Genomic DNA, 15,475 nt, shown 5'->3' with positions numbered 1-15,475 from the left:
ATATATAGAATACGTACTCTCTCTCTTCTTCTTCTTCTTCTCTCTCTCTCTCTCTCTCTCTCTATATATATATATATATATATATATATATATATATATATATATTTCTCTTTAGTAAAGATTTTGACAAAATCGCTCGTGTCCAGATTCTGTTATAGGATTTTCAGATAAGATTAAAGCATTATTTAAAAACAAAATCTACACAGAGTAAACAATAAATAATTTGACAAGAGATTTATAAATTAAAGACTCAATTTTCTCAGATGGCACCAGAGTCATATCTAAAGGCGAGATTCAGAAGAACTGCGAGCTCATTTTTAAACTGAGAACGTCTGACCTTTCGCCGACCCTGATTCCTTCGGGATCGTTAACGATAGCGTGGCACACACATCGGGATAAACCTGATATATTTAAATTTATCGACGGACTAATCCGCTTTCTGCGAGCCGAGATCAAAGCGTCTGGCAGATCTTTTATGGTAAATCTTCGAGTCCCCACGCAGTTTCTATTCTGATGTCTCGTAAAACCCAAGTTGAAATAAGCCGCCATCGCCCGGCTGCAAGATTGCTCTTTGAATAACCAAGTAGAATAAATTTTTCCTTTAGTAAAATTTCATATTCTACTTTTACCATTTTAACAAAGACATTCAACTGGAATATGTAGTGATAAATCTTCATCTTGAAGTTTTTTTTAGAAATTAATCAATAACGATATGTTATTGTAATACATCATAATAAAGTTGTTCACTTTACGTACGTCATTTTGCATGTTAATTTTCAACGATACATGAACCAGTTTCAAAAGTTTTTTTAAATAAAAAGATATAAATAAAAAATGAGTTTTTATATATACCTTCTGATATTCTATTCTATTTATCAAATATACATATGGATCTAATTTTTACATATGAATTTAATTTTTATTCTTGTTCTTTAAATCAATATTGTTTATGATCCTTAAGATTTTTTTACAAATTAATTAATAATGATACCAAATACAATTATGATACGTCATAATAAAAATCCACATCGTTTTATATGTTAATTTTCTTTAGTATATTTCCAAAGGTACAGGTATGCAATAAAAATTTCGAAACTTTTTTCTAACTAAAGGTTCTATCTTCAGATAACTATGTGACAATTTACCTTGAGACAAAAGAGTAAAAGAGACAGAAAGAGAGAAAGACAATGAACTGAAGTTTATCGAAAAATGAAATAACTCAGTCTAAAGATTATAAATAAAAACAACATATATATATATATATATATGCGTATATAGATCTAATTCTTATTTTTATTTTTCTTAAAATTAAACAAAGCTTTATAAAATCTGTAAGCTGCTCCCTGGCAGCTTAAAGATTTTATAAAAATTAGTCAATAACAATATCACGTATGATTGCAGTACGACATAATAAAATTGTTCACGCTATTTATGTAAATTGTTCTGCACTGTTAATTTTCAATGGTAGATGCACCACAATTCCAAACTTTATTTTTAAGTAAGAGACATAAATAAATAAGAGACATAAATAAAAAATGAGTTTTGCTATTCTACTTCTACTAATAAAAATTAGATTCATCTGTCAGATACATATGAATCTAATTTTTATTTTATTTTTCTTAAAATGTATCTTTCTTCTTTTTCTTCTTTCTCTTTTTATTTATTGATTTGTTCTTCACAATACACGTATAGGTGAATATATTGTGTAAATACATGTGTAAATACATTTCCAAAGTATTAAGTTCGGATTCAATCGTCGCAAGTGACGTATTTTTTATCTCTAAGGAAAATTTTAGAATGGATGATCTTTCATTGTAAGAACCATATGTTGCGCAACCCGTGTTGAAGGTTGCTAGGAACAAAGAAACGTTTGTAAAATCCTGAATTTACTGTCCGCTGCAGGTTCAGTAACTCAAGTACGGTACAAGGCGTCTTCGACAATCGCAGAAACTGTGTGTGTTTTCCATTAGCGAAATAAATCCCTTTATAGAAGTCGACATCTCAATCGATAGAAACGGCTCAATCGCGATTGGAACATGATAAATGTTTGCGTAACGTTCAATTCATCAGTTATCGAGTAATAGGCTTTATACACGCTATTCATTCAAGAAACAGATTAATTCATTTGGGTTAAATTCTCATTTCGCTTCGCATAATTTCTTGCTATAAGAGGAATTGAAACTTTTCAGAAACACGAATGAAACATTTCTCTCTTAAAAACAAAATAATAATAAATCTAAAATAATTAAGTTAAGAAAAGATATTTTACAAATACACTATTAAAAATAAAATGTTAATTTTAAGTTAAAAATGTTTAATGGATTCTATACAAAAATGTTAATTTTTTTTACCATTTTTGCATATCTCATAAAGTATACGTTTTAAATTAAAATTAATATTTATTTTAATAATGTATTGCTCATTTCTTAAATTTCATATAGCTTAAATAAATTCTAATTCTAATTTCATTTTCTAAGTTTTTCCAATTCCATTTCGTTAACGTGACGTGTCCATCTAAATTTCTGAGACGCTCGAGCGATCCATCGATAAAACGGAAGACGCGTGCGGAATCGAAAGCTCTGCTAAATAAAATACTTCCTAGATTCAGGGCACGCATTCGCGAGGATTGTTTCTGCTACACGGCGCGACATCAAAGACTCCAGATGTTACAGACAGCGATTAAATAGGTTTTCGTTCTCTTTGAGTTCGGATCGGCCAAGATGAGAAGGTGCAAGCGCGACGCGGAGAGATGCAAATTTGCCTATAAAACTTATCTCCGAGAAAAAATCTTTCGAAGATTCACGAAGGCGTATTGACCACCCACGAGCAAAAGCAAAATTATCTCTCTGATAAATTTTTATATAAGAATTTTTATATTGTTGATGCCTCTCTTTTGCCTTATATTACTTTTTCTTATCCTCACCATATTCATATCGATCTCGTAGTATTTCGCTTTCTTTTTCGATCACTACAAAATAAAACAAGTCGCAATTACGGAAAGATTGTGGCTGAAATATCTAAAAATTTAGTTAGATACAGATCTGAAAATAATTTCGTTAGATCGTCAAAGTAATTAAGTAAGAAATTCAAATATAATGAGTAATGCTACAAGAAATTTTGATATTCTAGCTAGTTTGAGCGTTCTACATAATTAATAACCTAATAAAATTATTTTCAGATTTTTATTTTAGATTTTTATTTATTTAAACTTTTAAACACTTCAGCAAAATCATTCTTTCCTTATAATAACCTAAACCTTGACGAGAATTCCTTTAATTAACATGATTAAATTTAAGTGTCATCTTTATGTTCATCTATAATTTATTTTTTACATTTACAGTTATGAATATTTATACATATATATTGTAGCTAACTCATACTATTTAGATTGGGTTGTTCCATCTTTGGTAAAGTTCAGCTCATTGTCTTACTCTCTTATTGTTTTATGCTCTTATTCTCTTACTCTTTTGTTTAACCAATAGATAAAATTACTATATAGTTTATCTGAAGATGGAACAACTGGCTCTTAGTTCCCTAAATCACGCTGAATTATTACATGCGCAGGATTACACCGATGACGACAATGGCGAAGAAGATGAAACCGATACCTTCACCACGTCGACTACTACAACAACTACGACGACGCCGAAGCCGTCGCTCAGCCAGCATTACGAATACAAAGACCCGAGGGCCTACGACAGCGGTACTGGAGCTCAATATAACGGGTACCAAGCGAAAAATGATTATCCGCCAATGTCTGCTCACAGTGTTCACAAGTGGAAGTCACTCGGTACTCGCGAGGGCGTCAAAGAGACCAGAAGCAATATGCAGCAGTACAACAAAAACGGAAAGAGTAAGTACGCTTCAGAAACGTCGAGTGCATCTCAATGACTGTCACGACGTTTCTCTTCCTACGACATCTTTATCGATGGAAAAAAATGTGCGGGCGGTGAAGCGTATTAAAAGAGTAGTTTGTAAGCGATCGCGATTGCGATTGCGATTCCCCGTAATCGGTTTATGCAAATGCACGTAATACCGTTCTACATTTTCGTCTGCTAACCTCAATTAATTTTAACAGCCCGCCGGATGCGCGCTGTTCTGAAATAGTTATTAATCGTTATTGAAACTACGCCGGTGGTCCTTTCCTGGTGGCGGTGTTCGATCAACGTTAATAACACAGTAATATTTCACGTATGTCGGAGATGCCACGGTAATTATCGACGTACCTTTCATCGCGCGTGCGTGCATTATACGCAAATGTTTGTGCAAAACCGCAGCGCGCTTATCCACCTATCTAATACGTTACACGGGATATACGCGGACGTGTTCGCGGCAATCAAGTTGCCTACACATGTAACAGCGATCTGCCGCAATTATGAAACCGAGGCAGCGCGCATAAATCAATTGATAACCACGATCGTGATCAAACAATATGCATATCCGTGATTCGACGCGAAGGAGAGCGCATGTTTTAAGATCGGCAATGTTACATTGTAATAAGAAGGTAATATATCGCGTCACTTTGACCGTCCGGTTGGTGTAACGATGGTTTTTATAATTACCCTCCGCAACACGCAATATAAATTTGCCCGTGCTATTACGATTGCGATACGACGCTCAGGCGCACGCCTCTATTTATGCCTGGAGGCATTGCACCTTCTCTATCGATGCGATTGCACAAGCGCCATTCACATCTACATCCGAGAGGACAAGAGAAAGAGAGACTTGGTAAGATGACTCTTCCTTCTCAATCGGCTTTTCTTATTAACGAGTGGATGACAGATATATCATAAAAACAGCCACTATAAAACGCGATATTTACGTTGAAAAAAATAAGATAAATATATACTCATGTAATGTTTCTTGTATTTCTCTTGCTAATCCTGTTTCTCCTAATTCTGTTCCTTTATCATTACGTGCGCCTCATAAACCTATTATATCACGAAATTAAAGTCTACTCCTTATTTATTCTTCACTGCTTTTTGCCGCTAATTACATCCGATTGCGCGACCGTCTCTTCCCTCACGATCACCTTTCGAATAAAATTCTCATATTCAACGCTCGGCGGGAGTAACGCTCGATAGTGGAGTTTCTGCGAGAAAGGTGTAATGGAGTTTGCAGGCTATTAATATGTAAATTAATAACAACGATTGTGCACCCCGACTGAGTGCTCGTGGCGGTTGCGGCAACCGCAGCGTGAACTCCCGTGCATCAATGCGCACGTGCGTGTTTGCCGGGCCTTGATTCATATAGCTCCCGTGGATTGAAATCAATTTATTATCACTCACCGAACGACAGCAATCCCGACCTCCTCTTATCTGACAAAATTCCTCATTCTCTCTGCACGACTCTCGTTTCTTCTCTCGTCTTCCGTCCGGATATATCTGTAAATTTTAATATGCATACTAAAAATTTCATTTCATTTTTTAAAATTTCATTTCATTTTTAATTCTCCGTCGACAATGTATAATTTTATACCTTTCGACCTACAACTTGGATCTTTGAAATTTAGTTTAAATTTTAATATCCAGACCGTATAAAAATTTGAAAAAATTCTTGCATACTTGTGAAAGTTATAAAGAATTTTTATTATCGTACAGAAGTCGGGTCGTATTTTATTATTTTTACCCAAGTTTAAATTTATTTACTAATATTGATAACAATAAAAAAAATTGACTGTACGATCAAAGTTCTGTGTTGTCGGCGGAGAATTAAAAATTAAATTTTAAGTTTTAACAAGAAAATTATAATTATGTGCGTGATAAGATAAATGCAGAATGCTTAAAGCTTTCGTGGAAATCTTAGTCAGTATCATATATCACATTGACGACATCACATTCCGTTGACTCGCATAATCCTGCATATTTACGAGATGATATATACCCATTGGATATGCTACTGTGTCTTTCCTGGCATCGGTTGATCAAATACTTTCATGATGAATCAGAGTTTAAATTTGTATAAAACTAACCGAACCGACCGTAGAAGAAAAGAATAAATAATTGATAAACTTGATTTTGTAATCTTTTATTCTTCCTCGCGTTAATAATAAATATAATAAATGTGCATGCACTAAAAAAATTGGTTAAATTAATCTAAAAGATATATATCTAAATAATCAGACTGCGTTTGTGAAATATAAACGATCCACAATTTTGAAATAACCAGACAAGCTGCATATATTTTCGTTATGACCAAGTATACTTCGTTGTATGAATTCTGTTGTATGAGTAAAAGAACATAAATTTTGGTTGAAATATTATTAAATTATGATTATTTAATTATGGTAATCAGAAATTATATTTAGTTCTACCGAAAACTCCATTTAATTTAACCATATACGTTCACATTAATTCACATTAATCAGCTTATATGACTATAATAACTAGATACTTGGATATTACTACATACTAACTAAACTCTTATAATTGATATTACACTTAAATGTTTTGGTTACGTAATCAAAATATTCAATTACAATAATTAGACATTCTGTTTACTTTCATCAAAATTTGCTTACTCAAACATATCTTGTTAATTCAACTATATTGTTCCGTGTGATATTGTATGTCGACACACTTTCTCGGAAAAATTAGAGAATAATAGATGATTGAATTTAATTTCTTTCATAATATGTTCCGGAATACGTTTGAATATCGGATGTACGCGTAGTGAGAGCACATACTTCAGAATTCCTTATGGCCGTGCCTCCATTCTGAACACGCCGATGTGATCTCGTGGCGAAAGTAACGCCTATGTTGGAAATTAGCATATCATGATTGCTCCTCGAGATTAGGCGGGCGAAAAATTCCATAAAAGTACACTTCCGAAATCTCCACTGAAATCATCTCTTATAGCTAGAGTTTTCGTGCGCGCATAAAACGAATGTTACTTCGAGAAAGTTATTCAAGCCAGCAAATCACCTAACTTATACATTTCTCTCTAAATACATGTAATACACTAAGAGCGATGTGAATAGCCATAATTTGACTGTAATGTATGTAAATTACAAAAACTTTCTTATTTTTTATTTAATTAAAAAATTATATTATTCTAATCAAATTTTTATTACATATAAAACATTTTTCTCAATTTAAATCAGTTTCTTCTTATTAAAACAATATCTCTTTTTCTATATACTTTTTGTTAAAATAACATCTTTTTTTATTTTGTTCTCTATTGCCTGTGATGAAGCGAAGATCATGTATTGTTTTTCAACAGCAAAAATCATAGTAGTTTTCCAAAGTGATTGCAAGCTCTAGCTCTATTCATATCGCAACCTCTCACACGATCAATTCTATAACGCTAATAAATTAATCCGACATGATGAACGACATTTTAATAGGCGATAAGTCGTCATCGAGTATAAATAGTTGGTATTCGCAATAATTTTCGATTAAAAACGTTGTGGAGCCTCAATTCATCCATGGTATATTCATAAATATGCGACCGACAAACTTGATCCGATTAACACCATCGCCCGTGCACAATCGAGCTGCGTTTCATCGCAAACAGTCGTAAATCCGTAATTCAAAGTTCTCGCTCTAAAAATATCTAGTATTTCGTCATCATCTCAAGACTTCTTCATTTCACAATAATCTTGGAAGTAAGACAACTACAGAAATGAGTGTTAAACGACGTGAAGAACGCTGTGTGGACGTGCAGGAATAACAAATGTGCTTTCTCTCCTTTTGATCATTTAGCGAGCGATCTCATGACCCGCGACCTCGCAAACGGTGAATTGCTTCCTAAGTGGCTCAACATCGCTTTTGAATTCCTTTCCATACCGTTGACGTTTCTCCGCTGTTATTATTTGCGCTAGAATTTACCGATTTTCTGCTACAATGCAGTTTCTCCGTTCGCTGAAGCGAATTATGCGGAGTGACGGTGTCGCCGTAATTATCGACAGCGCGTGAAACGCGCGTAGAAAGCGATTAGCTATCTCTGTGCTGAATCAATAGAAAGCTCTCGTAACTTATGTCACTTGATGCAGGAGATGCATCCGAGCTCGTTGATCAAACTAGCCGCCTCACGTCTCGATCTCGATCACGAATTCTCGTTTCTCTTCCCGGTATATTATCAGAAACCGAGCATACCAGAAGATCACTAACGGAAGATCTGTTTCGATAAGACGGGCTTCTCTTTAATCTGACTTAATATGACTCCGCTCTCGCCTTCCGTTTTATCGAGACAATAATTAATGAGTTACATGAAAAAATTACTCGTGGCTCACTTACAACATATAAGAGAATATCACTTTAACGCAATCTCTAAGGCCACTTATGAAAGCTAATAACTTCATGTCATGAGAATGGAAAAGTTTGAGGGTTTCAAAATTCGAAGATTTACGATCTGGAAAGCCGCAAGTTCGAAAGAACCGTAAAGAAACATGTCGCAAATCAAATATCACCGCCACGAGTAGGTGTAGCTATATATCAGCTTTCTAAGAGATAAAACACAATTGTCACGTACTTGGAACAAGGACTATATAACGTAAGCCTTATCTTTTTTATTGGACTTGCGAAAGCGAGTTAGTCAATTTCGTTCTGTCATTCTAACGGCTATGATCCCACGGGATTGTACTTTATAGGCGAATGTTTGCCATAGGTGCTGAAATCCGAGAGGCTCTTCAGCATGCAATTAAAGTCAACAAGGAAGGCAGCTGCCAGTGGCCACGCGCGAGAGTCATTCCGGTTCGTGACGTCTATCCGAGCCCATCGACCACCTACATTCCACACTGCGCCATATTACACAGGTGCTCGGATGACACCGGATGCTGCAGATCGGAAACGCTTACTTGTGTGCCGAAGCACTCTCACCGCATCGAGCTTTCCTTCTATGTGAGTCAATCAATTATTATTTTTATTAACCTTTACAGGACGGGAAAGCTCCCATAATGACACTGAAACAATTGTATTTTGAAGGAAGGAATATAATGATATATAATCAAGCCTGTCTAAGAACAAAAATTCAATGTGCGTAAGATTTTGGAGAACTGTAAAATAATGATACGCATGAGTGACACTTATCAGTACTTTACAATCCCTGAAATCTTACTCACATTGTATTTTTTTGCGTCGATGACTTTGCGTTTTGGTTTCGAAGCTCAAATTGGACAGGCCTGTAATAAATTATAACAAATCTTAAAGAAAAGCTGTAATAAAAACTAGATTTTAAAAATAGATCCCTGTCCTTTAAAGATTAAAACTCATTCTTTTTTAGCTTTTCTTTCTTTTTCGCTGTAGTTTTTATTATCCAGAGAAAAATTTCTTCGATTAAATAAAAATTGTTTGAATCAAAGAAATGTATATGGTTAAATTATACGGTTAAAAAAAGTTTCTTTGATTTGAACGTCATTTCTTGAAATAAAATAAATTTTTCTTTAATTTGAATGTCATTTCTTGAAATAAAATACATTTTTCTTCGATTTAAAACCTCCAACTTAAAAACATCAACGAAAGAAACGATTTCTTCATGACTTTTCTCTGGGTTTGTGATCTAATTTTGACATTGGACATTGGAGAAAGATAAAATGTTTTATAAATCAATTTAACTTGCACATAAAATTATCCATTTTTAATGAAATTAGGCAAAAGCCAACAAAATTAATTCTTGTAAATTCCTTTGATGAGAATACCATTAAAAAAACATACAAATTTATTCATCCATGTGTGATTTAACATGAGATATATCGAAGGCATATGAGACCGCAATAATTATTAAACTGCATAATTTGCCAAGATAACGTATTAAGCGAATTAAGCGTGGCCGTTAGCTGCGGACCGAATCGATTGAACGATAAATAATCTCGTAAATGTGGGCTCCCGCCGCATACTAGATAAATTGCCAGTAGAAAGAGGCACACTGGTGTCTCACCGGAACAAGATGGATATATCGACGTAAGGAGGAAGACGTTATCCGACGAGAGAAAGTACCATTAATCGTTTAAACTGAATTGCGGACAATTTATTAGAGAGATGTCTCGAGAAAGAGCTAACAATATGCGGGCACGATTTACGGATCGTCGCCGAGATATCGAGCCATGCAAATCTGCGTAAATTATCTCTCGGCTTCGGTCATAACGATATTTTATATACACAAGCGTAAGTTTATATATGTATAAAGTATACATTGCTATAAACGACAACAATCGTTTCTTTTCTTTTTCTATATATGCATGTAACCACAGCAAGCGCGTTATCGCACTCCTGGAATTGCCCGCACGAAATGGTCTCTTGTATAAAAATAATCGTGATAATTGGTCCGGTTTTAAGTGGACGCATTAGTGTCATGGAAAACAAGTGGCATTATAGGGCGACCCAACGTATATTGGCTAATTGAATTATTTTTGTCTTTATCTGGCTATATGCGCAATCAGACACCATAGTTGATCCACGATATAATAAACGATCTCGTATTCGTTTGCGATAACGGTAAAATAATTTACATGCCATGAAAATTTTTTTCAAAGCTCCTGTCAGCAACGTTACATATATAAAAAGCAATAAAATATTACAACCATAAAGTATCAATCTTATAAGGTATCAATATCAGTAAAAAGACATTTAAGTCATAATTTATAACGATAATAATTCGTATTTTACAGTAAGAATTTTTTTAAAACTCCTGCCGGCATATTACGTATATAAAAGCGGAAAAATATTAAAATCATAATTTGTATAAAGTATATCCATATCACTTAAAAAAAATTAAATCTCGTCAGCACAAGAATTCAACATTCTTTCTCTTTCATCTTTTTTTTTATCTTACGTGCCGTCACGGCATAATTAAGACCACGAAGAAACGGATAAATATGAATGTAGCGTGTCTGGCCGTGGGTTGTCAATAATGTCGACTTTCGAGCGCCGTCAGCTTAAGAACGCTTAAGTTCATAATTTGACGGATGACACGCGCCATCGTGCTTGGTGGTCTGCGTCACTTTAATGGAACACTATTTGCGCGCGGGTTTATATGCACAACGGTAATATCTCGGGAAATTATTAGATTTCCAATCGCAAGGCTGTATGACTATATCGTCGATTTACAACATTAATGTCCACTCATAATCGTGTTCGATATTGCCAATGACAAATTGGTCATGATATATAAATAAGATTTCTAGCGAGAACTATCTTTATCTATTCATGTCAAATTTCTTATTGGAAGTCAGTACTTTTTAAATTTTTCAAAGTGAAATCTCACTTAAAACAAGTAAAAAAATTCACTTGAATTGATAGTAAAAATACTGCCACTCAAAATAGAATAACATTTTATTTTTCATATAAAGGTGAATATTTAAATCCAACTATACGTGAAAAGAACGATTTTGCTGAAGTACTTACAAATTTAGCCACATACATCATATATTTATTTAGCCACATACATCTTATACTAAAATCACGTTGACTGATGTTTCATTTCGAACAAATGAAACATTCACTACAAAATAAGGACAGTTTTGCTAAAATATTTAAAAATTTAGCTAGATACAGATCTGAAAATAATTTTGTTAGAACATCTAAATAATTACGTAAGATAATTACGTCTCAGGCATGATGAGCAACGCTGTCTTTAAAAGAAAATTTTACTATTCCAATAATCAGTTTGAGCATCCCACATAATTATTTTATGGTCAAAATTATGGACAAAATTATTTTCAGATCTGTATCTAGCTAAATTTTTAAATATTTTAGCAAAACTGTCCTTATTTTGTAATGAATGTTTCATTTGTTCGGAATGAAACATCAGTCAACGTGATTTTAGTATAAGATTAGGAGTCTTAAGCCGAGATACATAGAAAATTTTTATATTCGAGACTATCTTAAGTATAGTCAGTCCGGATCTATAATAAATTTTTAAGTCTTAAATAAGAAATGAACGAATCATAGTCGATTATTCTCCTCGTACTCGACTGTAATTGGTCAATTTCTTACGGGTTAAGACTTAAATCATCTATTGTAGATCCGGACTTAAGATGTCAGAGGACTGCATTACTTAAGACATTATTTAAGACAATCTTAAAATAAAAGAACGGACTATAAATATCGACCTTAACCTATTTAAACTCGATATATGTAACATTTTATTTTTGAAAACATTCACTCTACGACATAAAAGTCACTTTATACGAATAAAAAGTTACTCCAGTTTGAGCGCGATTCGGTATATAATCACTCAATTTTTTGAATGGAATTTTACTCAAGGAAATTTAGAGAGTGTAATTTGACAAAACAAGATTTCTTCACAATTTTTCTTTTGTTTTCATTGCAATGTAATCGAACTGAAAACTAGCAACCGTATAGGAGGCACGAAAAAGGCGTCGACAACGAGTCTTTTATATTCTCAACTCTAGACCTTCATTTAGCGAACGGTAGTCGTGATTATGCAACTGATCGCGTTTACAGGTTAAGATTAAACCCGTTGTTTCTCTCGCAACCCGATACTTTGCGCAGCGTCGTTTCATCGCGCGATTACGGAGGACCCTGCGATCAACTTCCACTTCACAGCATGCACACTATCATTTTCGCCAACCGGCTTGACCTAACCCAATTCCAGTTGAATCGAGAAAAATTTCACGATGCACGCAGATCAATTGATTTTTAATCAATCCCTCATTTAATCATCCTCTATTGATCGGGGTCAAATGTGACTCTACAGCTTCGTCATCAACTAAGACGATTTTTACATTAAATTATCTTTTAACGTCAATAAACTTTATGTTTTTGCTTAAACTGAAAATTATAGAGTTCAAAAATATAAAACGCAACCATGGTTACCAGTAATCATCGCCTTCTAAATTAGAACGATCGAAACGTAAATACCATTAACAAATTTGATTACTTTGGCTAATAATTACATCTACACACATTGTGTAAATTCATCACTTTTTCATGAATTCAATTAAACACGAGATGCACGTACTACAAGCATTATTTCGCGGTGCGGTAACCGTAAAGTATTCGCGTCATAAATATGCAATTAAAAGCAAATATAACGAATCTGTTCCTCTCTCATTATACGCTCCCAACGCCAGCCAAGTTAGATTAATTACTCATCGAAGCTTTCATCGCAATCGCCGGTTCAGCATTGGTGTATTATTATCTCCGCGTAATGAATACGTAATGTTATAACTGCACGCGTATTGAGTGTACTATAAGTCTTTCTCTGCCAGACTGCCAAGTCGAACGAATTGAGAGAGGAGGAGAAGCAAGCAATTAAGAGTTTATGGCATTTTCATTAAAAATTAATAAAATGTCTCCCAATGAAAACCCACGCGCCCGACCATCATGCACTAAGAACGATAAAATATCGTAGACAGTAAAACAGTCTTTAAGATCTGTGTATTTCACTCGTATATATCAAAGATTAATTTATCTCTTTTTTGTATGTATTATATCGCGGTTGCAAGGCGCACTTAATTAATTGCGCTCCGAACACTCGTAAGCGTGAAGGACATATTGGAATGCAAAAGAAAATCGAAAGTGAATGAGAGATTCCTGCTCACGGAAGAATATTGACCCTTGATCTCTCTTTTCGATTAATTGCGAGCAGATTTCCCCATTCCTCTGACTTTCTCTAGAACCTAGTGATTTGTGAATATGTTAATGACGTACATATTAAGTTGTTGCGTGAGAGTAATTCATGGTCCACGATTATAATGTCATGTTTCTATTCGATATTGATTATCGGCGGTTCTCTGATTATAGGATATAATCGTTATATCCACATGACTTATCTCGAATCCTCATCTCGCATGTCAACGTTTCAATGACCCCCTCATAGAATTCAAATCCTCTGCTACGGCAGGATTTAACGAATCAATTAATCCGATGCGCGGTAATAAATGTGCTCCATTTATACGACTGAAGAATGGACGAACAAATGCAGCACCATGGGATATTAATCGCTTCTTATCTGTGTGCGACAGATATTTGACACTTAAAAAAAGAGACATTTGTCCAGTGGAAGACAGCGGATGATTGTACTCTAAAAAAGATTTATGGACGAGAGAGAGAACGAAGAAATCAATTTCTAACTATATCTTATCGCACAGATATATAAGTTTATATATCTTGATAGTTTTCCACTCTGAATATATTGAATATTCGCTTACGTACTTATATATTATTATTCTCTAAATCTAAATCTAAATCAATAGTCACTAATTATCCAGTGGCATACATGGCACTGGATAATCAGTGAAGTTCAACTAAAAAAAGGAAGAATGTTTGAGCATTATATATTAAGTAAAATAAAAGCATTATATATTAGGTATATAACTTTGCTTCCGTCGTTTTTTTCCGAAATTCGAGGCTTTATTGTAAAAAACTGGTTATATATTTATGATTCAAAGTATTGTCCATCGCTGGCCACTATTTTCTCCCATCTTTCGGGTAGCGTACAAATCCCGCGTCGAAAAAACTGGTCATCTTTTGAGGCCACGAATCGATCCAATTTTTTACTTCTTCATAAGACCAGAAGTGCTGGTCAGCCAGGCCGTGTGCCATTGATCGAAACAAGTGATAGTCAGAGGGAGTAACATCTGGAGAATACGGCGGGTGGGGTAGGACTTCCCATTTCAACGTTTCCAAGTATGTCTTGACCACTTTCGCAACATGGGGTCGAGCATGCTGCAAAATCACTTTATCGTGTCTCTCGTTGTATTGCGGCCGTTTGTCTTTCAATGCTCAGCTCAAACGCATCAATTGCGTTCGATACCAATCGCCTGTGATTGTTTCAGTCGGTTTTAACAGTTCATAATACACTATGCCGAGCTGGTCCCACCAAATACAGAGCATGACCTTGGAGCCGTGAATATTCGGTTTGGCCGTTGACGTGGAAGCATGGCCGGGAACTCCCCATGATTTTCTGAGCTTGGGATTATCATAATGAACCCATTTTTCGTCCCCAGTCACAATGCTATGCAGAAATCCCTTCCGTCTTTGCCTTTCAAGCAGCTGTTCACAAGCAAACAAACGCCGTTCAACATCTCTCGGCTTCAATTCGTACGGCACTTAATTTCCTTGCTTCTGAATCATTTCCATGGCTTTGAGGCGTTTTGAAATGGCTTGTTGAGTCACTCCCAATGATCGTGCCAATTCTTCTTGATTTTGACACGAGTCTTACTCAAGTAATGCCTCCAATTCTGCATCTTCGAAAACCTTCTCTCTTCCACCGCTATGTCGGTCTTCGACGTTAAAATCATCGTTCTTGAAGCGTTGAAACCACTCACGACATGTTCTTTCACTAATAGCGACCTCACCATAAGTATTTGAGAGCATTCGATGAGCCTCAGCCACAGATTTCTTCATATTGAAGCAAAAAATTAAAACCTCCCGCAAATGACGAGAATTTGGCTCGTAAACTGACATTTTCAATCGAGAATAACTTTATGATGCAGACACAAATCGACTAATGTTTCTACGGGGTTATGTTGACAGATGCCCAAGTTTATTGTATGATGTCTATGATCTAT

At 34.8% G+C, this 15,475-nt stretch overlaps 1 protein-coding gene across 1 annotated transcript in view; it reads left to right on the top strand.

The window, feature by feature from the left end:
• The window catches only part of LOC105626018 (protein PFC0760c-like), a 112,066-nt gene that overhangs the window by 46,735 nt on the left and 49,856 nt on the right, over window positions 1–15,475 (top strand). Inside the window, exons 2-3 of the mRNA XM_012207327.1 lie at window positions 3,565–3,853; window positions 8,608–8,840. Coding sequence (XP_012062717.1) covers window positions 3,565–3,853; window positions 8,608–8,840 — 522 coding nt within the window. The remainder of the gene's footprint in view (window positions 1–3,564; window positions 3,854–8,607; window positions 8,841–15,475) is intronic.

This window comes from Atta cephalotes (genome assembly GCF_000143395.1).
Source record: "Atta cephalotes unplaced genomic scaffold scaffold00004, whole genome shotgun sequence".
NCBI lineage: Eukaryota > Metazoa > Arthropoda > Insecta > Hymenoptera > Formicidae > Atta > Atta cephalotes.
Note: the sequence above shows the minus strand (reverse complement) of the source record. Positions and strands in the feature narration are given on the sequence as shown.